Source organism: Canis lupus, chromosome 8 (genome assembly GCF_011100685.1).
Source record: "Canis lupus familiaris isolate Mischka breed German Shepherd chromosome 8, alternate assembly UU_Cfam_GSD_1.0, whole genome shotgun sequence".
Taxonomy (NCBI): Eukaryota; Metazoa; Chordata; class Mammalia; order Carnivora; family Canidae; genus Canis; species Canis lupus.
In genome coordinates this window covers 17413086-17435122 of record NC_049229.1, presented here as the reverse complement: position 1 = coordinate 17435122, position 22037 = coordinate 17413086, and the positions used below count along the sequence as shown (strand labels likewise).

General features: G+C 34.3%; 1 protein-coding gene across 7 annotated transcripts in view; it reads left to right on the top strand.

The window, feature by feature from the left end:
* SEC23A (SEC23 homolog A, COPII coat complex component) overlaps positions 1-22037 on the top strand; it is an 85371-nt gene that overhangs the window by 24894 nt on the left and 38440 nt on the right. For 4 of the 7 annotated variants that reach the window (XM_038544555.1, XM_038544556.1, XM_038544560.1 and 1 more), the window contains exons 11-19: positions 495-575; positions 1883-1972; positions 3135-3241; positions 4446-4599; positions 13141-13218; positions 15464-15625; positions 17562-17648; positions 19688-19843; positions 21724-21789. In XM_038544555.1, the coding sequence (XP_038400483.1) occupies positions 495-575; positions 1883-1972; positions 3135-3241; positions 4446-4599; positions 13141-13218; positions 15464-15625; positions 17562-17648; positions 19688-19843; positions 21724-21789 (981 nt within the window). The remainder of the gene's footprint in view (positions 1-494; positions 576-1882; positions 1973-3134; positions 3242-4445; positions 4600-13140; positions 13219-15463; positions 15626-17561; positions 17649-19687; positions 19844-21723; positions 21790-22037) is intronic. The other 3 variants (XR_005363161.1, XM_038544559.1, XM_038544558.1) reach the window with 1 other exon arrangement.

The following is a 22037-nucleotide window of genomic DNA, read 5'->3' as shown; positions in this document are numbered from 1 at the left end:
GATCCCTGGGTGGCGCAGCGGTTTGGCGCCTGCCTTTGGCCCAGGGCGCGATCCTGGAGACCCGGGATCGAATCCCACGTCGGGCTCCCGGTGCATGGAGCCTGCTTCTCGCTCTGCTTCTCTCTCTGTCTCTCTCTCTCTCTCTCTCTCTGTGACTATCATGAATAAATAAATGAAATCTTTAAAAAAAAAAAAGAAAAATAGAAGATAATGATTTTGGGATATGATATTATTTTGAATTCAGAGTGAGGTTTCAAAATGGAGATTTCTTATGAGCAGGTAGAAATAGAGTATTAAAGTTAGGTCAGGGCTAGATTTTATATTTGGGAGTTATCAATCTAGAAGTGCCCAATGATTCATTATTTCTAAATTAGTATGTTTTCATTGACTTGAGTTTTAAATATGGAAAAATGTCTTTATTTTTATATACTTGAGTATATGTTTGAGCTTATCTTTGGGTATACTGAAGTTTTCTCTGTATTCTTACATTGCAGACCTCAAGGGAAATAAAGATTTCAGGAGCTATTGGACCGTGTGTGTCTCTCAATTCTAAAGGACCTTGTGTATCTGAAAATGTAAGAGACCTTTAGTCTAAAAAGAAAATACAGTTAATTTAAAGGGCAGGCCAACAAGAGACTTGGAGTGGCAGCCTATAGCATTTCTTTCAAAATTGTTTGTGTGGGCTAAGTTTTCAGTAGAATGTGGTTCAGTTTTCACTGGTATAATCTATTTGTGGTTTCTTTTTTTTTTTTTTTTTTTGCATGTCCTTTTTACCATCTACCCGCAAATTTAAACCTTTGTATTGTTACCAGTCTTCTGTATTTTTTATGCCTAAGTTATTACTTGCCCCAGTATGCCTAAAAAACCCCAACAATTGTGATTTGGAAATTTGGAGACTTCTAAAAGTGAAATCTGAATTTTTTTGTCTGTTAGGATTTCCAACAAAGTAAGCAAATGAGCCAGATTTTCATTTTAATTCCTTTCTTTTTTTTGTTATCCCATCTAGTGGTCAAATAATGTACTTTAAAGTGGTAGAATTGTGTAGCTATAGAGAGGGTGATGGTAATCATCTCTAAAATTACAGTGTTTAAAAATTAATTTTAAGCAGATTGCATGGTAAAAATTAATATCTAAGAATAGTGTTTTGGGGAATCAGACTGCTTAAATTATGGAATTCTGTTCTGAGAACCTTTATCATATGTGCCCATATTATGTGTTAAATCGGTACCTCTTTACACAGGTCAAATAGTTGGATAGAAAGATAGCGTTAATTGTAATTACTTCATTAAATGGTATATACTTTTAAAATCTTTAATATTGAAGAACTTGTATCAATATTTAGCAAGAATTTGGGGGCACCTGTGTGGCTCAGTGGTTGTGCATCTGCTTTCGGCTCAGATTGTGATCCCCGGGGTCCTGGGATTGAGTCCCACATTGGGTTCTCTGTGGGGGGCCTGTTTCTCCCTCTGCCTCTGTCTCTGCCTCTCTCTCTATGTCTCTCATGAATAAATGAATAAAATCTTAAAAAAAATACTTAGCAAGAATTTGAATTATCTTATAATTTTATTTTGTAAGAATTGCTTAATATTATTTCATGACATATTTCTATGACTTAAAAATCTTAAGCTTTTAACAGTCATTAAATTAGTTAGAAATGTGAAGCAATTTTCTTATTGCAGTTTTTTCCTTCCCTTTTTACCTTAATATATATTATAGTAATAAATTGGGGGTGTCTAACTGGCTTAATTGGTGGAGCATGCGACTGTTGATCTTGGGGTTGTGAGTTTGAGCCCCACATTGGTTGTAGAGGTTACTGAAAGTAAAATCTTTAAAAAAAATTGTATTCTCTATTTTTCAAACATACTATATTTTATTTTTACAGGAGATAGGAACGGGTGGCACATGTCAATGGAAGATATGTGGGCTCAGCCCCACTACAACCTTAGCTATATATTTTGAGGTTGTCAATCAGGTATGACTTTTATATTTGAAATACTCAATTTAGGCCATAGATATTTCATATTTTTTTCCAATAGTAATTAGACCCGAAGCTTATTATGTTTGGAATTTTTGTTTGTCATATTCTTTTTCTCAAGCTAAACTACTTGGTGAGAGGATAAACTGTAACCGAAACAGATGTTAAGGAAACCTGCAAATGCACAATATTGGGCAACCCAACTTTTATTCTCAGTTTTCCTTTTTTTCTATTTTAATATAAAATTGAAGCATAAATAAAAATTCTGTTCTAGATATGCATTTTTGTAATTAGGCATCAGGCTCCTCCTAGTTGTCACAAGGTGTATTATAATGATATATGAAACCCCTACAAGAATGTTTAATATATCAAAATTCATAGAAAAAGATTGTAAGGTAAAGATTCCTATATTTGAAAAGTTTTTTTTCTGGTATAAGAGGAAGTTATATTAAAGACGATATAATGTATAACTTACTGACTTTCATACCAATAGTTATGAGGCATAAAATGAATCACAAAGTATTGATGATCAACCTTCATAAGATAGGTACAGGAATTTTTTTGTTTAACCATCCAAATTTGTGAAAAGTAGTAGCTTTTATTGACCAAAAAAATAAGTAAATCAAGAATGCTTCTTGTCAAAGATCATAAGGAAAGTTTCTCTTATTGACCACTTGCTATTTCTGAGGATCATTATTATATGTTACTATTGGGGTCTTCTCATTAATAGTTTTCTATTGGTCATCTGTTCATCATATGATTTATCTTCCTAAAAGTTCTGTTTTCATCTCGTATACTGAAAGGTGAAGGACTTGGTTCAATTTCTCTTTATCCAGCTACTATTTTGCAAAATTGCCTTACTTATGCATTTGTGTATCTGTTAATTTCTTTATACTTCTCCCTTTATTTCGTCCTTTCACATCCTTCTGAATTATCTATTACTTGAAATTGATATTCTAGCTGGACTCACTTCTCTTATGCTTCATCATTTTTCCCCTTTCCCAGATCCATTTCTCTTTTATGTGGCAAAACACAACTCTTTGGTCTGCACTGGAAACAATCATCCTTCTATTGATTTTAGAATGAATTTCATTAAATAGGGTAACTATAAAAACACTGTAATAGATTTTGCTTATTTTTTACTTTTATTTTTACATAGCATAATGCTCCAATTCCTCAAGGAGGGCGTGGTGCAATCCAGTTTGTGACTCAGTATCAGCATTCAAGTGGGCAGAGACGCATCCGAGTGACCACCATCGCTAGGAAGTAGGTTGTATTAATTAGAGATTAAATTATCATATCAAAAGTATTCTGAGTCATGTTTCCAAACTGGGTTTCTGTTTTGAGAAACATCTGTAACTAGGAAATGAACATTTATAATAATAGTATTTTATTTCTTTTTTTTTTTTTTTTAAGATTTATTTATTTATTCATGAGAGACACACAGAGAGAGGCAGAGACATAGGCAGAGGGAGGAGAAGTAGGCTCCATGCAGAGAGCCCGATGTGGGACTTGATCCCGGGATTCCAGGATCACGCCCTGAGCCAAAGGCAGACGCTCAACCACTGAGCCACCCAGGCGTTCTGCATTTTATTTCTTTTTAATCCAGCTTATTGGATGTTCATTGTTAGGAAATGTATAGCCATTTAAAAAATGACTCCTAAGACACATTCTTTGAAATATTCTTTTATTTACCATATTCTTCTGAGAGGAGGAGCAAAACTAATAAACATTATCCTTTCATAGGCATTAACAATATGTACATATATATACATACATCATAATATAGCACAATAATTAATAGCATTACTTTTCAATGAAAAAGTTCTTAGTCCTAAAACAGACTCTTAACTAAAGAGTACAAACAGGGTTACTGGAAGAGAGGTGGATGGGTAATGGGCTAAAATTGGTGATGGGCATGGAGGGAAAAAGAATATATAGAAACTTTAATTATATCATTTTATCATTAATAATTGAATTAAAGACAAAATGAGAAAACATTTTTTGATAATTTTGTTCATTTTCCAGCTTAGTAAATGAGAATTATTTAGGCTGGAGGAAAACTCTTATTTTGTTGTATTTCCATGTTTCTGCCTTTAGAAAATTGGAGCAATAAGATTGAAAAGTCTGACATAGACTTGTGTATTTCTGTGCACATGTAAACCTATACATATATGTGTGCTCTTTTTATACTTGTAAAAATCTTAATGTCTTAAGGAATGTGTTTGGAGATCTATCTTTGCAATTACTTTAGAAGACTTTATTAGGTTTGGATATATTTTTCTGAAAAATAATGCTATACTGAAACTATTAGTGATTTTAAATAATGCTGACTTTTTAGATAATGTTGGAATTTTCAAATATGAAATAATTTTCTGCATCATTTTAATTTACGTCTGTGTAGTAGCCAACTGTGGTATTGTGACTTTAATAATTCAGCAGCATCTCTCTGCTTTCTTCTTGCCTTTAGCTGGGCAGATGCCCAAACTCAAATCCAAAACATTGCTGCGTCTTTTGACCAGGAAGCAGCTGCCATTCTTATGGCCCGGCTGGCAATCTATAGAGCAGAAACAGAGGAAGGACCAGATGTACTTAGATGGCTAGACAGACAGCTCATTCGACTGGTAAGAAGTAAACAATGTACTTTTCTCAATATATATACTTTCGTTTGTCATATTTGTTGCTTATGATTTCTTTCAACATACTTAGCAGTTTAACTGAAAGACTGTATGAGGAATTTTGATTCAAGTTGCTGAGAAAGGCATAGTAATGAATGGTACATTTCTCTCTTCCAGTAAACTAAAATACCTTTTTTCCTTAAAAGAGTGACACTTAAGTAACTTTTTTTCTTTCTTTCTTGTTTTGGGGCTGTTACCACATTAGTTTCAAATTTAATCCTAAATTATTGTAAATTTTTTTATTGCTTTTTTTTTTGCATATTTTTCTTCATTGCTATTGTTTTAGTTTTCTAATTTTATTGAGAAGTTAACTGTGATTTAAAAATTATGCACGTTAACATACAAAAATATAGGTGGGCCTTGATTATCTGGATCTCTATTAGCAAAATGTGTGTTAGTAAAATTATTGATAATGCTGATTTACTTGGGTTTTTAGTATGGCAGGAACCCACTACTTAACGTTTTAACCTAGAATGCTTAATTAAGTTCTATTCTTAATGTTCCATTTTTTACTCAGCAAACTCTTGCCTATTATTTTAGTCAAATAGGCTAAAGAGAACTGTTAAGAACTCTCTGCTAATCTATCAGATTTCTGTTTGTAGCAGGAAGATTTGCATTCTTTGTTTAGATTTTCATGTAGTTTTAAAAGTATTCTTCAATGAACTAATCTTTGTTTAATAAAATTACTCATTTTTGTAGCATCATCCAGGACTTTTTTCTTTTACTTTACTTTCACGGGTGTTTTTATACTAACACCTGTCTGTGGTGAAAGGAGTGTTTTAACATCAGCATGTCTTTTTACAAGAAGAGTCATAAAACTTCTCATCAAATCAACCACTGCTTGAACACCATAAGTACAAATGCCAACCCAGTTCTTCCAAGATGAACCATTGTTTCTAGATAGGAATATAAAGTATTAAATATATTTTGACTTTGCTAGTTTAGGACTGTGGAAATATATTCTTGAATTGCACTATCATTTAGCAGTTTGACATGACATTAGTGAAATCTGTTGGCTCGTCAACCTAAATAGAGAAGCTGTTATTTTTTAGCTGATTGCATAAACTTCTTCAGCATCATATGATATGTTATCAATGCATTCATTTATTGTATTACTTTAAAATGGAACATTTTCAGTTTATCAGACTGCATCTTTTTTTTTAAGTATTTATTTTATAGAGAGTATGCCAGTACATGAGTTGGGGGAGGGGCAGAGAGAGAGAATCTTAAGCAGACTCCCCACTAAGCGTGGAGCCTGACATGGAGCTCCATCTCACAAGCCATGAGATCATGACCTGAGCCAAAACCAAGAGTCAGAAGTTTAACCAACTGAGCCACCCAGACACCCCTCAGACTGCATCTTATCCTAGCATTTTACTTACTTTAATTTTACATGTTGGTATTATTAGGTTCTATTATAGTTCTGTGACTTTTTCTCTCTTTTTTTTTAAGATTTTATTTATTTTGAGAGAGCGTGTGAACGAGTTGGGAGAAGGGCAGAGGCAGAGGGAGAGGAAGAAGCTGAGCAAGGAGTCCCACATAGGGCTCCATCCTAGGACCCCAGAATCATTACCTGAGCCAAAGTTGCTGAATGAACTGAGCCACTCAGGTGCCCTGACTTTTCCTTTCAGGGTAATAAGTTAGTAATCTGACATAGTTTGCTTCCTGAGCCTTTTCAATGGATGTGACTTTGTTTTACTAAATGCCTTGTTCTTTCGAGAAGAAAGTGTTTGAAGTGATCAGCACCTTTATTTGCCAAATGACTGTGATTTGTAGTAGAGTGCTTTTGCCATTTTGTGAGAACTACTACTACATTTGTAGGTTATCTCATGTGACACAAAACAAAGTACAACTTGGGTTATCAGCTCACATAAAAACCCACTGATGGGGATCCCTGGGTGGCTCAGTGGTTAAGTGCCTGACTTTGGCCCAGGGCGTGATTCTGGAGTCCCAGGACTGAGTCCCGCGTCGGTCTCCCTGCATGGAGCCTGCTTCTCCCTTTGTCTGTGTCTCTGCCTCTCTCTCTCTCTCTCTCTCTCTCTCTCTTTGTCTCTCATGAATAAATAAATAAAATCTTAAAAAAAAAACCCCACTGATTAGTAGCTTTCATTGTAAAGATTGATCTTTTCTGTGTCCCTTGTTGCTTAAATGTGGTGAAATGACTCAGAAGATTGTAATTCTTCAGAATTCTCTGTGGGGTAATGTCTAGAATATTCTGTCTCACACTTGAACTTCAAAATTTGCCATATTGTTTGACATGCTTGTAAAACACAAACACTATTAACGTATAAAACAGAATGGCCTTGTAAAGAACTAAATGAGTTACAAAAAGTACAAAATTACAAAAACATACACTATAATTCACTTCTACACATTCTGCAATTTTGTAGTATTAAACAGCAGTGCAAGGGTTTTGCGAATAGAGAATAGAAGAGTCATAGCACGATGAAAATTTTACTATTATTTTCTGCCACACCAATATAGTTTGTCTGTTCCTATAAGTCACTTGGCAAATGTGGGTAAGAGGAAGTTGGTGGAGGTAATTTGAGGGAGGGGCTGATATCGTCAGACTATTGTTCTGCTTTCTGTGCAAAATAGTTTGTTTACACCAGTTATTGGTGGCTTCCCTTGTCATATGTCAAAAACTGAGATTGGAGTTTTCCAAATGAGCATAGTACTACTGCATACTGCCACATGGGAATGAAAAATGGCCAAAAGAAATTGCTGGGGCACGTGGGTGGCTTGGTGGTTGAGCATCTTTGATCCTGGAGTCCTAGGATCCGGTCCCACATTGGGCTCCCCATAGGGAGCCTACTTCTCCCTCTGCTATGTTTCTGCCTCTCTCTGTGTGTTTCTCATGAATAAAGAAATAAAATCTTTTAAAAAATTAAAAAATAAATAAAAATAAAAGAAATTGCTAACAGGTAACTTGGAAACCATCTATCACTGTGGCTGACATCATATGGTATGCAAAGTTCAAAAAACACATTTTTATAGATTTTAAAGAACTCCTAGTGACTAAGAAACCCTCATATATAGTAAAAGTGGTGAGAATGTAATCTTTACATTTTTCTAATTGATGGAATCACATTAACATACAGTTGAAGTGAAACTCTAGGTGATGACCAATGAACCTTAGTTATAAAAGCTGTTCTAAGACTCATTTTTTGTACTGATTGTGCACTGCTAAAATTTCAGCTGTAACAGTGATAACACAAATAGAGAAGGGATTAATAGTACCTTGTAGGTACTATTTATAGTTTTTTCCCAATGGAAAAAAATCTATGAAATTATACTAACAAACTTCTTTCCTCAATTTGGTATAGTGAATGTAATTATTTTCTTTTTTCTTGATGACTCAGGCTTATTTTCATTAAAAATAAACCTCTTTTTGGGGCACCTGGGTGGTGCAGTCAGTTAAGTGTCTGACCATGGTTTCAGCTCAGATCATGATTTCAGAATCATGAAAGTCCCAACGATGTGGGACTCGTTTTTTTTTTTTTAAATATATATATATATATTTAATGTTTTTTTATTATCAGGAATAAAGCTTGCATACACAAAAGCTCAGTCACACTTGTAGGCTGTTTTTATATTCCCATTGCATCCTCCAGCCGAAACCTAACACGGTGTTGCATGGATCACAGATCCTCAGTACAGCACCTGTGGGTCGTTTTGTTTCCTCCTAAAGGACCTTTGGGTCACCAAATGAACCATTGTTTGATTCCAGTGATCAGCAAGCCCGCATTGTGACATGTTGTGCTCTTCTGAAGATAGGCAAATAAAGGCAATGAAATATGTCTACACAAGTAATATCAAGAGCTACACTTTATTTTTTTACTTTGCAGCCAGATATGGCATTAATGGTTTTGTAGGTGTGCCTGTCATTTAAAAGCTCTGTAAAGGAGATCTTACGCACCCCAACAGTCCAGAGGGAGACCAGGGCGTCTAGAGGTTAAAAGGTTCTGTCCAAGGTCATGGTGGTAAGAAGTGAGTAGAAATCACCCTCGGAGTCACCTGCATTGGCCTCTGTGCTCAGCGTGGAGTCTACTTAAGATTCTCTCTCCCTCTTCCTCTGCCCTTCCCATTCATGCTCTGTCTCTGTCTCTCTCTAAAATAACGACATCTTTTAAAAAAAATCCAAACATCTTTTTAAAAACTCTTTTGTAGGTAATGGGCAATGTACGGCCAGATTGGTGCTGTGCCACATTTGCTTCTGACACTTTTAATGTAAGCCCTCGCTCCCCTTGGTCATAATCATTTAAGCTATTGGTTTCAACATATGCTTTGTCCCCTCATCCAGAGTCTCTTGTTTGGGTCCATCTTGTGCCCACCTTCATCTTCATGGACCTATTCCTTACCTTTTTTCATTTTTGTTCTTTACTTTTTTGACTCTTGACTTTTTCTATTGAATGACACCTTTTTCACAACTTAAACTTGATATTGGATTTTGTTTTTTCATCTTTGACCTTTGGTTTACCCACTAACCACAAATTGTGTTTTCCTTTTAGCTGTACTGCTAGCTACAGTGGATAAACAGTTTATCTGGTCCAGGAAATCTCTTTTGTTTAAAACCTTTGGAACTTTCCAGCAAATCCTACCCCAGCTAGGTTTTTCCTTATTATACCAGTGAAACCAGGCACTTAAGTTGTGCTGTTTCTTGTTTTCTGTGTTTTCTTAGAGAAAGAGAGAGAGAGCGTGGGAGTAGGGGAACAGAGAGAGAATCTTAAGCTGGCTCCATGCCTAGGACAGAGCCTGATGGGGGGCTAGATCTTACAACCCTGAGATCCTGACTGAGCCAACCAGGCTCTCCTGTTGTACTGTTTATAACGATGATCATATTTGCCATTACCATTTTCTTATAGAGATTGTGCTTTGACCTTTAGGACTCATATATGTATCTGCCTTTATGTGTATATAGTTACTGAATTAAAGACAGGACTAGATTTTTTGTGTTGATATTTTCATCCAAGAAAATTGTATTATTGTTGCTTTATCTGCCCAATCTTACTCCTTCTGAATAACTCCAACCATGGATCTTTGAGACACCTCCTTTATACTTCAGACTTTTTCTTCCCATCTGTATTAGTGTTTTGGTTAGATTGTAAATAAGGACTATTTCTCAAGATTCCAGTAATCAGTGCTAGGGCACTTGATAAGTGTTCAAAATTTTTAAGTAATTCAAAGATTAGAAATATATGTATGTACATATTATGCAAATTTTGTATTGTTAACTGTGGTAAAGTTTGGCTGTATTTTCAAAAAACAAGTTATACACATTTAACTTCTGGATATAAAAGAATGTTTTTTTTTTTAATTGATTATTATTATTTTTTAGGAGGGATGGTGGGAGGCGCAGAGGGAGAGAGAAAATCTTAAGCTCCACACCCCGTGTGGAGCCTGATACAGGGCTCGATCTCACAACCCTGAGATCATGACCTGAGCTGATGCCTAACTGACTGAGCCACCCAGGCACCCCTGGATACAGAAGGATTTTTAACACGAAATAAAAAGCAGGAGCCATTAAATAAAAATATTCAACGATTTTATTATGGGGGCAGCCAGGTGGCTCAGTTAGTTAAGCATCTGACTCTTGATTTTGGCTCAGGTTATGATCTCGGGGTTGTGAAATCTAGTCACATGTTGGGTTCTGCACTTGGTGGGGAGTCTGCTTCAGATTCTTTACTTTTCCCTCTACCTCTGCTCTCTCTCTCTCTTTCTGTCTCTAAAATAAATCTTTAAAAACTTAGAAAGATTTTATTACATTAAAATGAAAAAGATCTATTTGGCAAAAGTACCATTACAAAAATTTAATGTCAACTTGTATGTATGACTTATATATGTATATTTTTATACATATAATGGAATATGGAAATTTTTATATATATGTGCTTTCACAAATGAGTAAGATTTGGGGAAAAATGAGCAAATGTCTTGAACAAGGTATTAGCCAAAGAAGGAATCCAAGAAACCAGTAAACATATGAAAAAATTAACAATCTTATTTATAATCAAAGTTAGAAAATAGAGCAAGATAATTTTTATTTATCAAATGGGTAAGAATTAGAAAAACATAATAATGCTTAAGAGTTGGTTAGTATTCAGGGAAATGGACAGCTTCATAGCTTGAAGGTTTGGAGTATGAACTGTACAAGTTCTATAAACATCTATATTACCTTATATTGAGAAGGCAGTTGATGATATATATCAGAAGCTTAAAAACTGCCTTTTACCTAGAAATTCTCTCTCTAAGAATTTAATCTAAGGTTATAACAGGATAAATGCTAATAATGAGGGATTAGATAGTGATATGAAAATAAATGTTCATTATACAAGCAAAAGTTTTGGACATAAGTTTGAATACATCTCACTCTAAAAATTATTAGCCTTTTGGACATCCCTGGTTAGCCAAGCATAAAAGTGAACAATGTTTTCATTACCCTCATTAACCATAACGTAAGATTTTCCTAATGCTTTATTTTAACAGAATTCCAGGCACAATTTAAAATGTGTATATTTAATGTTATGTGATCAATAGTTCTGAATAATGTATGACTACTGGTTTTGCTCACAGAGTCTTTTCAGTGTATTTGACATTTTAGATTTCAGGTGTATTTGCTATTCAGATCAACAATTCAGGAGAATTTTCTGCAATGATGGAAATGTTGTATAATCTGCACTGTTATGGAAGTACTTACTACTCATATATAGCTGTTGAGCACTTGAAATACGGCTAGTGCAATTGAGGAACTGGATTTCTATTTAATTTCAATTTATTTAAATTGCCACATAAAGCTAGTGGTTATATTGTCCAATGAAGATTACTCTCTTATTTTTTTTTTAAAGATTTTATTTATTTACTCATGAGAGACAGAGGGAGAGAGAGAGAGGCAGAGACACAGGCAGAGGAAGAAGCAGGCTCCATGCAGGGAGCCGGATGTGGGACCTGATCCTGGGTCTCCGGGTCACTCCCTGGACTGAAGGCGGTGCTAAACCGCGGAGCCACCCAGGCTGCCCAAGATTACTCTCTTAATCAAAGTTCATCAGTGAAGTATTATTAGAGGGCATTAAGGACAACAATACTCTTATTTCCAAATACCAAGATCTGTTTTCTGAGGATTAGCTCTACAACAATAGCTTTGCTATTCTTTGCATGACAGTGGTTCTGATACGATTTTTCTTGGAAGCCAAAAACGTGATCAAGCCAATTATGCCTTTTTATGTGCTCTATACAGCACAGATAATTACATAAATCATATAGTTAAACATTTTAGGAAGCAAATGCAACTGCACTAAGTATAGCAGTGAATCCTTTGCTATTTTTAACTTGTTTTTTGTACCCTTGACCATATGTGAGTACTAAGCTGAACATTGCCAGGATATAGACCAATTGCATAAGTACTATAAAAATTTTTTCATATTCGAGACTCTGCTCAAGAACAAGGTGAGAAAGCTAATGTTTGTTGAATGCTTACTGTTAGTCATTGTGCTAAGCACTTTCTCCTAAGTTTTATCTCAGTTATTTAGTTGCATTTTGTCACATTATTGTGGAGGGCTTATTTCTCGTTCACCAGTGTATGTGCCTCCATTTACCTTAATATCCTTCTAATTTCTGCCGTGGTGTTTATTCTTTGTTTACCAGTTTACTGTTGGTCTCATACTTTCTTTTCCTCAGCTTTTTTTTTTTTTTTTTTCTTTGCATTGTTTCTGTTGTAGAGTTTTATACCATCAGCTTGCTTTTGTAACCACTATGGTAGTTTGATAGTTGCATCTTCCAGTTAGTAGGCTGTTGTCCTTTTCAGGCAGAGTCTTAAAGGGCACATGTTGAACTCTCTGGCCATTATCTAAGAACTCTGTTTGCTATCAGAGACAGTTTTAAAAAATCCAAATATTTGAAAATGAGTTATTACTGCATTGGAGCCAATGTATTGTTTGTTTCTAAATTCAAGTGTATTTTGTTGGGTGTAATTCTTCTCGATAAGTATATAAATAAATTCCAGTTTTATCCCATATCAAGTATCTACTTTCTAAAGAGTAATAACTTTTTTAAAAAATATTTTTTATTTATTTGAGATGGGCAGCCCCAGTGGCCCAGCGGTTTAGTGCCGCCTTCAGCCAAGGGCATGATCCTGGAGACCCGGGACCGAGTCCCGCGTCAGGCTCCCTGCATGGAGCCTGCTTCTCTCTCTGAGTCTCTCTGTGTGTCTCTCATTAATAAATAAATAAAATCTTAAAAAATTTTTAAAAAATTTATTTGAGAGAGAGAGAGACAGAGAGGGAGCACATGTGCATGAATGTGAAGGGGGCAGAGGGAGAGGGAGAATCCCAGGACTCTGGGATCATGAGCAGAGCTGAAGGCAGATGCTTTAACCATCTGAGCCACCCAGGCGCCCCAAGAATAATAACTTTTAAAAAATAGAATATGTATAGGTAGGAGGGTTAGTAGTATGCCAGGGAATATATTACTAACACATTTTATTTTATTTAGTGTCAGAAATTTGGAGAGTATCACAAAGATGATCCAAGTTCCTTCAGATTTTCAGAAACTTTCTCCCTTTATCCACAGGTGAGTAGGTAAAAGGTCCATGTTCTTTTCTTAGTGTTGACAATAGTATTGAGTCTCACTTTTCCTGTTGTATAAGAATATAGGACCTGTTATATTAGGTTATTTTTTTGGTAATGTTTTAAGTTTTGGGATAGCTAAGAAATTGATACTGTGCTTGAGTAGTCATTGAAAGGTGTATAGTATTTTTATGATTGCCTTCAAAAGAATCATTTATTTCTGGTGAAAGAAATTTACATTGGAACCCTACTCTGGGGTAGAAGTAGGTGTGAGGCCGATTAGCTTTCCATTTGATATAAGGAATCTAATTACAGTAGTACTGAAAGGAAGTAACTTGACCAACCAGCTATTTTTACAGCATGGTACCATTACCTGAGAACAATTTTATGGGGATATACCAAATAAATAGAAAAGAAGCTAATTTGATTTATCTTAGAGAACTTTTGCCTCTTGGGCAGTGGAATCTACCTGTCTTATTTTGGTTGATATTTTTAAAAGCTTAGGTTATTTATGTGATGACTAACAGAACATTTATTCAGCTGAGGTCTATATGCAGGGAACTTTAAGAGAATAAAGATGACTGGCACGGATCTCATTTTCAAGGAGCTTTCAGTCTGAAGGGTGAGAACTGAAATATACCTAACAGAACAGAAGGGGAGAAATGCTGTAAAATATACACAAAATTTAAGGGAAACTTACAGGAATCCTTCCAAGTAAGTGGTGTGATACATCTTTTTAGAAGAGGGCATTTTAGCTTAGTCTGGAAGGAGGATTATATTGAGACATGGAAATTCAAATTTTTGCCCGTGAACACTTTGCTTAAGGCTTTAACTCTCTTTTCAGGACTACTATTATTTTTTTTGAAAATCTTTCAGTGATCTGTATTGTAGAAACTTCATGTTTATACAGGGAGATGTCCCTAAATCTCTGGTTACAATTTTGGAGAAGTAGGAAAGAGCAAAGTCTATTTGCCTTAAGTCAAGCAAAAACGTTTCTTAGGACTCATATTAGTAGCAGAAACTTAAAGGAAAGAGATTGAGGGCATTAGCCTTAGTATTTGACTGAATGCTGAACACTTTCCTTTCTTTCTTTTCTCTTCCAACTCTATGCCTTCTTTTTAGGCTTTTAATAGTTAATAGATCTCCCAAGAGATTGGGGCTTTTCATCTTTCCCCCTCTATTGGAAATAGCAGAGGACCCACAAAAATTTTTTTTCTTTGTGGTTTCTAAACACTCTTATAAAAGGTAACATAGACTAAATTTAAGGAAGGTTTTTATTTCTAAAATATTTACCCCCAAATTTACCAATTACATATTGCTGTGAATAAACAGGAATAGCTAAAGTGGTAAGGGATGAGACAGCCTCTCCATGAATTCTGATCACAGAAGAAAGAAAAGGAATGATAATGTCATTGAGTGACATGTGCTGGGAGAGACCTGTGGATGAGTCCCAGACAGGAGCATCATGTAAGCACTTGAGCCCTGAGTGCTGAGGGAAGTGTAGAAAAGTAACTGAAAGACAAATGAGAGTTCTTTGGAAAGCTGATTCTATTGATTGTATCTGAGACCCTTTGATTGTATCAAAGCACAATGTAGCTGTCCTTTGTTTAGGCCAAACTCTTCCCCTTTTTGATCTCTTTCATATTGAGGAGTGGATAGAAGGAAATTGAAAAGAGAAAGAAGTAATGAAACAAAGTCTAAAGAATGTTTCTTAGGAATGAGAAAGAACTTAAATATTGAGAAACAAGTGAATGTATGTAGGTGCTTTTTTTTTCTTTTTTTTAAATCAATGCAGACCCTTCCCCATGCATTTTTTGGGAACTCTCATAAAATAGAAAATCTATTAATCTATTTTTACGTTCTTTTAGACTCTTTTGATGGTGGTAAGGAATAGTAATAAAAAAGATTCAGAGATAGTGGCCAGAGAGATGAGGAATAAAAACAAAGAATGCTGATAATGTACCATGTAGCATCAGCATCTGAATAACTTAGTTCCAAGCAAGGAGTTTTTTGTTCCTAGTCTTGTTTTCCTTTTGAGTCATCTCTTTTACTTTCATTTTTGTAATTGTTGTTGAATTATATTTTTAAGTAACTGATAAAGACCATTAATGAGATTCTTAAGAATACAATTTAGAATGTCCTTATAACTTGTTTTTATTATCTTAATAGTTCTAATCAAATGCTTTTATAATAGTAAACTTTTTTTGCAATAAAATAAGTAAAAGCTATCTCACATTTTTTTCTTGTAGTTTATGTTTCATTTAAGAAGATCTCCTTTCTTACAAGTTTTTAACAATAGTCCCGATGAGAGTTCATATTATCGTCACCATTTTATGCGTCAAGATTTGACCCAGTCCTTAATCATGATTCAGCCCATTCTGTATGCATATTCTTTTAGTGGACCCCCAGAGGTAAGAGAGACAGAAGACAACAATTTGTTTTGTTGCTGTGATGTGTGTCATTAAAAAGTGAAAACAAATTTTTCTTGGAAGATGGTTACTAAATATAAGAATTTAGTTCAAGAAGTTGTTATATATTCACTTAAAAAATTTATGAGTGCTTACTATATGCCAGGTTGCACTAGAAAATCATTTAAAAAACATAAAAAGTGAGGTGGAAGAGACTTAAGATCAAATCATCTAGTTATTTGGTTGATCAAATCCTCTAGGGCTTGTAATTATTATGTCTTTAACAGGGTCCAGATGTAATGATGAATCTAGAACCTGTAACTTATTCAGAGTATATTGTCTGATAATTAGGACATTCTGTCTAAACAAAGCTTCTTGCTTAAATATAATCTCATTCTCTTATAACCCTTTTGAACATAGGATACAGTTGATTATAAAGATGTATAGTTAGAAAGGTTAGAAATCTAATGTCATCCATTTAGATTTCTTAGCAAACTGTCCCACTTTAACCAGTTGTCAAACAGTTTTTCTATTTTGTGCTTCAAATTGTCTGGCCACTTAAAAGTATTAGTGACTATATTTGAAAATAATATTTAAGGATGGTCAGCATAAAGAGAATATAATATCTCTTGATGAATGATCTCTCATGATGCCTTTATTTATTGTTTTGTAAAAAATAGTGTATAAAACATTTTGTTACTATAATTGTTTTTAGTAGTTTGTCATAGTGTCTGCTTTTCTAGAAAATATATATTGTTAATGTGATGATCTAGCTATGTATTTTGGTCGTATAGTTTTGGTCTTTCTTTCTTTGAATCAGGAAAGAAAGTTTTAGAGATTTTTCTGATTTCAGAGTAATACATGTAAATTGTAGGTGTCTGGAAAATGTAGATTAGTGTTTAGAAGAAGTTTGGAATCCCACAATCCCTCCTGTCTGCCTCTTTTAAATTCCAGTCTTTCCATTTCATTCATGAATCCCATTAGCTTCATTTACTTAATTTGCTTTTGGAGTCCTCTTTCCTCAATCATGACTTATTCTTCTTCTGGATCATTTTCATTAACACAGAAACCTGAGTAATATTTACATTAAAAACCAACAGACAAAACCACCCTTGACTTCACATTTTCTCTAATTAGCACCCATTTCTCTGGTCTCAGTTGTAGCTAAACTCAGAAAGTTACTTGTCTGTATGATGATCTCACCTCACATTTTCTCCTCAACCAACATTATTCAGATTCTTGTCCTTGACATTACATTGAAACAACTCTTACCAGGCCACCAATGTCCTACATCTTGCCAGAACTCTCAGTAGCATTTACCTAATGAGGATTCTCCTTGAAAACCTTTTTTTTTTTTTTTTTAATTTCTCTTACACCCGCAGTACCTACTGGTTTTCCACCTAATCACCACTTGTTCCTTTTCAGTCTCCTTTTGCTGACTTCTCCCTTTCAGATCTCCTAAGTGTTGGCAGGTTCCAGGGCTCCATCTCTGGCTTTTGCTCTGTCCTCTCTCTCTGTAGTGTAGACATATACTGTGATGCATATACCATCTTAATGTGTGTGATACCCAAATTTATGTCATTAGCTCGGGCTTCATTATATTTCCTATTAATGTATATTAGCTCATTACATTTCCTATTCAGAACTATTCCGTCTCCAAATTTGCTCTTTCCCAAGCCTTTCCACTCTCACTAAATGGAGCCATCATCAGCCTTAGGAGTTAACACTGATTTCCTCTTGGCTCTACTTTTTCCATTGTTACCTCCATTTTTTGTGATTTCTCAGAAAAAATATACTGCAAGAATTCATGATAGCAAGATGTTTTTAAGTTATAAGATATAAACTTAAAATTTTTAAAATATTCTGGAAAGATCGATTTTGTAACTTTAAGTAATTTATTTTTCCATCTTCTTCTTCTCTCTCTGTTTTCTGCTGTTAGCCGGTTCTTCTTGATAGCAGCAGCATTCTTGCAGATCGCATTCTTCTCATGGACACGTTCTTCCAGATTTTGATCTATCATGGTGAGGTAAGATTCCATAGCATTTAAAGCTATGCATATATGTGTCATAAAGTTTTTATTCATGGAAGCTTTCCCCTCCTTACTATATAGCTAGTGCTTCCTTCAGGATAAACTTTTATTTCTATTTTTATAAAATAGGTATAAAATACAATTCTTTCTACCACAGGTTTTTAGATGGCACTTGGAGTTGATCTACCTGTGATTATTTTGTCCATTTGTCCACGTACTATTGGATAAATGCATTTTACATAAAGCATAGTGTTGTGAAAGTAAGAGCATTGATGTATACATAGGTGTACCATACTTTGGGGTTTTACCTGAGATATTGAGAAGAGAAAAGCCTTTGTTAGTAGGCAGGTTCTCTCATTGTTTCATGTTAGTCATTTAAAAAGTATTCCATTTAATGTATTTAAAGTATTTAAAAAAATATTCCACATGAGCTGAAAACTTATTTAAAGCATAAGTGAGTTAAAACTTATACCTTTATTTGATTGGAATGGTACATACTTGAAAAGAGCAGAATATTTGAGTAGCTATTAAGATTTATTTATTTATTTATTTATTTATTTACTTACTTACTTAAAGATTTTTATTTATTCATGAGAAACACGGAGACAGTGGCAGAGATATAGGCAGAGGGAGAAGCAGGCTCCTTATGGGGATCCTGATATGGGATTCGATCCCCAAACTCTGGGATCATGACCTGAGCCAAAGGCAGACGCTCAACCACTGAGCCACCCAGGTGCCCCGCCATTAAGCTTTAATCCAGGTATTTAGCAGAACTTTCTCCATTCCTGCATTTATTCATTTAGCCAATAATTAAATGCTTCCTCTGTATAAGAAAGCATTATATTCTGGATGCCTTGAGAAATACTGAGTTTCTTTTTTCACAGACCCACACTCAAATTTATATTCTAGTTAGTCTAGTAACATGCAGATTTATTTTTCAAATTGTTTTAATTGTAAATGATTTTAGATTTGCACTATAAAAAAAAAGATTTGCACTATAATAGTAGAGGTGTTACTCAAAATATCCTTTTAAGTAACATTATCTAGGCCTTTTAAAAGATATATTGATTATTATTTTTAATTGCTACCAATACTAATGTCCTTTAATTTTTAAGAATAATGTCTATTCTATCCTAATGACAGTAAGGTAGTTTGCTGCTTTTTTTTGTAATTAAAAAAAATAGCTTGTTAATGTACTTAACAGAGAAATTGGAAATGCACATGACTGTTTCTCTGTTAAATACAGAATATAAAGCTATATAGAGTATATATTTTGACTGATGCAATTAAGTTAGAAACCAAGCCAAGTTTAAATTTTTGGATGATTTAATTACATGGCTTTTGGAGCCATTTCCTTTAATAAAAGAATTGATTCAGATGCTCTTCTACACATATATTATCTTTATAATGTTACTGCTATCATTCCTCAAGTTTATATGTTTATATATCTTGCCAGAATGTTACTCCATTGATAAAGATTTTATATAGTAGGCAGTTAATTTTCAAGTCTCTGGGAAATCTTCTGTTGACAAAAATCCCCCTTGTTTATCATAAACTTAAGTAGATAGCTTTCAGCTAATAATATAAACATAGTGTTTAAAATTATTTCTGGTTTATTATTTCTTTTTACTTTTAAAGGAGAAGAAATATTCTACTTTTGCATCTATGTACACAAGAATACCAAAATCAATGTCTTGATTTATTTTTATTTTTTTTTTAAAGATTTTATTTATTTATTCATGAGAGACACAGAGAGAGAGGCATAGACAGGAGAAACAGGTTCCATGCAAGGAGCCCAATGTGGGCCTCATCCTGGGACTCTGGGATCATGCCCTGAGCCAAAGGCAGATCCTCAACTGTTGAGCCACCCAGGCATCCCAAATGTCTTGATTTAAAAACTGATAAATGAAATAATAATTTATAATTTTCTTATTTTCTGAGGATCAATTCTTTTGAAAAAAAAAAAAAAACCTCTTAAAGTTTTTGGAAAGGCAAGAAATTGAAAGTAATAATTCCTTTCATTGTTTTAAAATTAGACCATCGCACAGTGGCGCAAGTCAGGATACCAGGACATGCCAGAATATGAAAATTTCCGCCATCTTCTACAAGCCCCAGTGGATGATGCACAAGAGATTCTTCATTCCAGATTTCCAATGCCAAGGTACATTGACACTGAACATGGAGGTAGCCAGGTAAGTACAGTTAATTTGTTTGTTGTTAGTCTTGTAATGAGTTGTTCTCACTTGCTTCTGACTTTAATATGAAAAGACTACTTCATAAGGCAAGTAAAAGAGAAAGGAGATAGGTAGAAAGAAAGTTTACAAGGGAAAATATGCTTGTTTTTGCCTCAGCATTGAGAGCAAAGTAGTTATTATGGGCCAGTTGCCTAAAGCTAGCAGTTTCTCCCACCTTCTGCCACCAGCCCAGATTTAGTAACAGAGCCAGAATGATGTTATGGTGCTATGTCAGCTTTAGTTGAGCAAGAAGAACAATTTGGAAAATAATTTAGTGTACCTTTTTTGGCATAATTGTTTTAAATCTGCTTATTTAATGAAAAAGTCAATGAATATGAAGTTTGTGGTAACATAATTTTTTCTGTTTTCCTCATTCTGTCAGTTCAGTTTTTAGAAAATGTCATGTATTACAAAGCATTGTATTACAAAAGGCTTTGTGGTTTTTAGAATTACAAGGATTAACTACGTTACAAATATACATGGCTCTTCAGGACCTTTCAGAAAGCTTGGTTTAAGATCCCTTAACATATACTCTTAAAATACTTCTTACTTCTCCCTTGTAATTTTGTTAGAGTTATAATAAATTAACTATAGGTTATTACAAGTTTGTTTCACTTGCTAAAGGCAGGGACCTTGCTTCATTCATTATTATATCTCTAGTGCCTAGCACAGTGTTATAAATTATGTGATAAATATCAGCAACTGTTACTCAGAAATGATAGCGGTTATTTTTCGGGTTTTATTATATTTGTAATAAGAGCTACCATGTATGGAGAATTTGTAAAGCTGATAGTACTTTACACACCTTATCTCATTTGATCCTCAAAACAGTCATATTGTTATCTCCATTTTACAGATAATAAAAGTGAAACTTAGGTTATTGTGGCCAAGGAAACACAGTAGGGGAGAAACTGAGATTCAGATCTGGGTGTTCTGACTCTAGAGCCAGTGCTCTTGTATTAAAATGCTTACTCATAGAGTAGAAAAAGATTTTGTGTGGTACTAAATTTCAAAAGATTGACTGCCTATATGACATGATAATTTATGCCTAGTTTTCTCATTGATGTGTTGTCATGTGTAGTGCTATTTTCCTTTTATTCTGGTTTTTCTGTTGATTAGATTTAGTGGATAGATGGTTAAAGTGTTGAGTAAATTGTCTTATGGAAAAACCTACAGTTTAAGAAAGTTTGAGAGTCATCGTTTATTTTTTATTTATTTATTTATTTTTTTTTGAGAGTCATGGTTTATTTTTATTTTATTTTTTTAAATTTTTATTTATTTATGATAGTCACAGAGAGAGAGAGAGAGAGAGAGAGAGAGGCAGAGACATAGGCAGAGGTAGAAGCAGGCTCCATGCACCGGGAGCACCATGTGGGATTCGATCCCAGGTCTTCAGGATCGCGCCCTGGGCCAAAGGCAGGCGCCAAATCGCTGCGCCACCCAGGGATCCCTGAGAGTCATTGTTTAAAGTAAAAGAATATATAGGTCACTTTTTGGTACTTCTAATCTCTGATGTTTCAGACCAAGTGTTTAGTAAATTTCACACAACTCTTATACTTGTTGCACACATAAATTTTATATGCTGAATTTTGGATTCAGCAGTTTATTATTTGTTATGAGTGTTTAGCTTGGAGAGAAGAGGGTACATTTATTTGTAACATGCTGTGGCCCACATATTTCCAAAATTAGTTTATTTTTTAAAAGTTGCTTTTTAATAAAATTAGTTTTATTAAAACATATTAAATAAAGTTGATTTTAAGTTACATACTGTGTTTGTTCAGCTCATATTGACTAAATCTGTTTTTAATGGATAATGTTATTTCTTCTCCCCTTGTAAGGCTCGTTTCCTGCTTTCAAAAGTCAACCCTTCCCAGACTCATAACAATATGTATGCCTGGGGACAGGTAAGTGTAAATAGTGGAACTTGGAATTATTTCTTTAGTGTATTTATAGTTTGTTATTTTAGTGAGAACTACATTTTTTCCTGTGTATTTGCTAGTGATTTCTGTTGTAAAATTAATGAAAAAATGAGTAGAAAATAGAATTCGCATTTGGTGGCACCATAGAAAATAAAAAGTGATCGTATCAAATAGGTAGAATTCCTTCATATTCCAAGGTTAATACTACACCCTTGAGACAAAAAAGCAATATA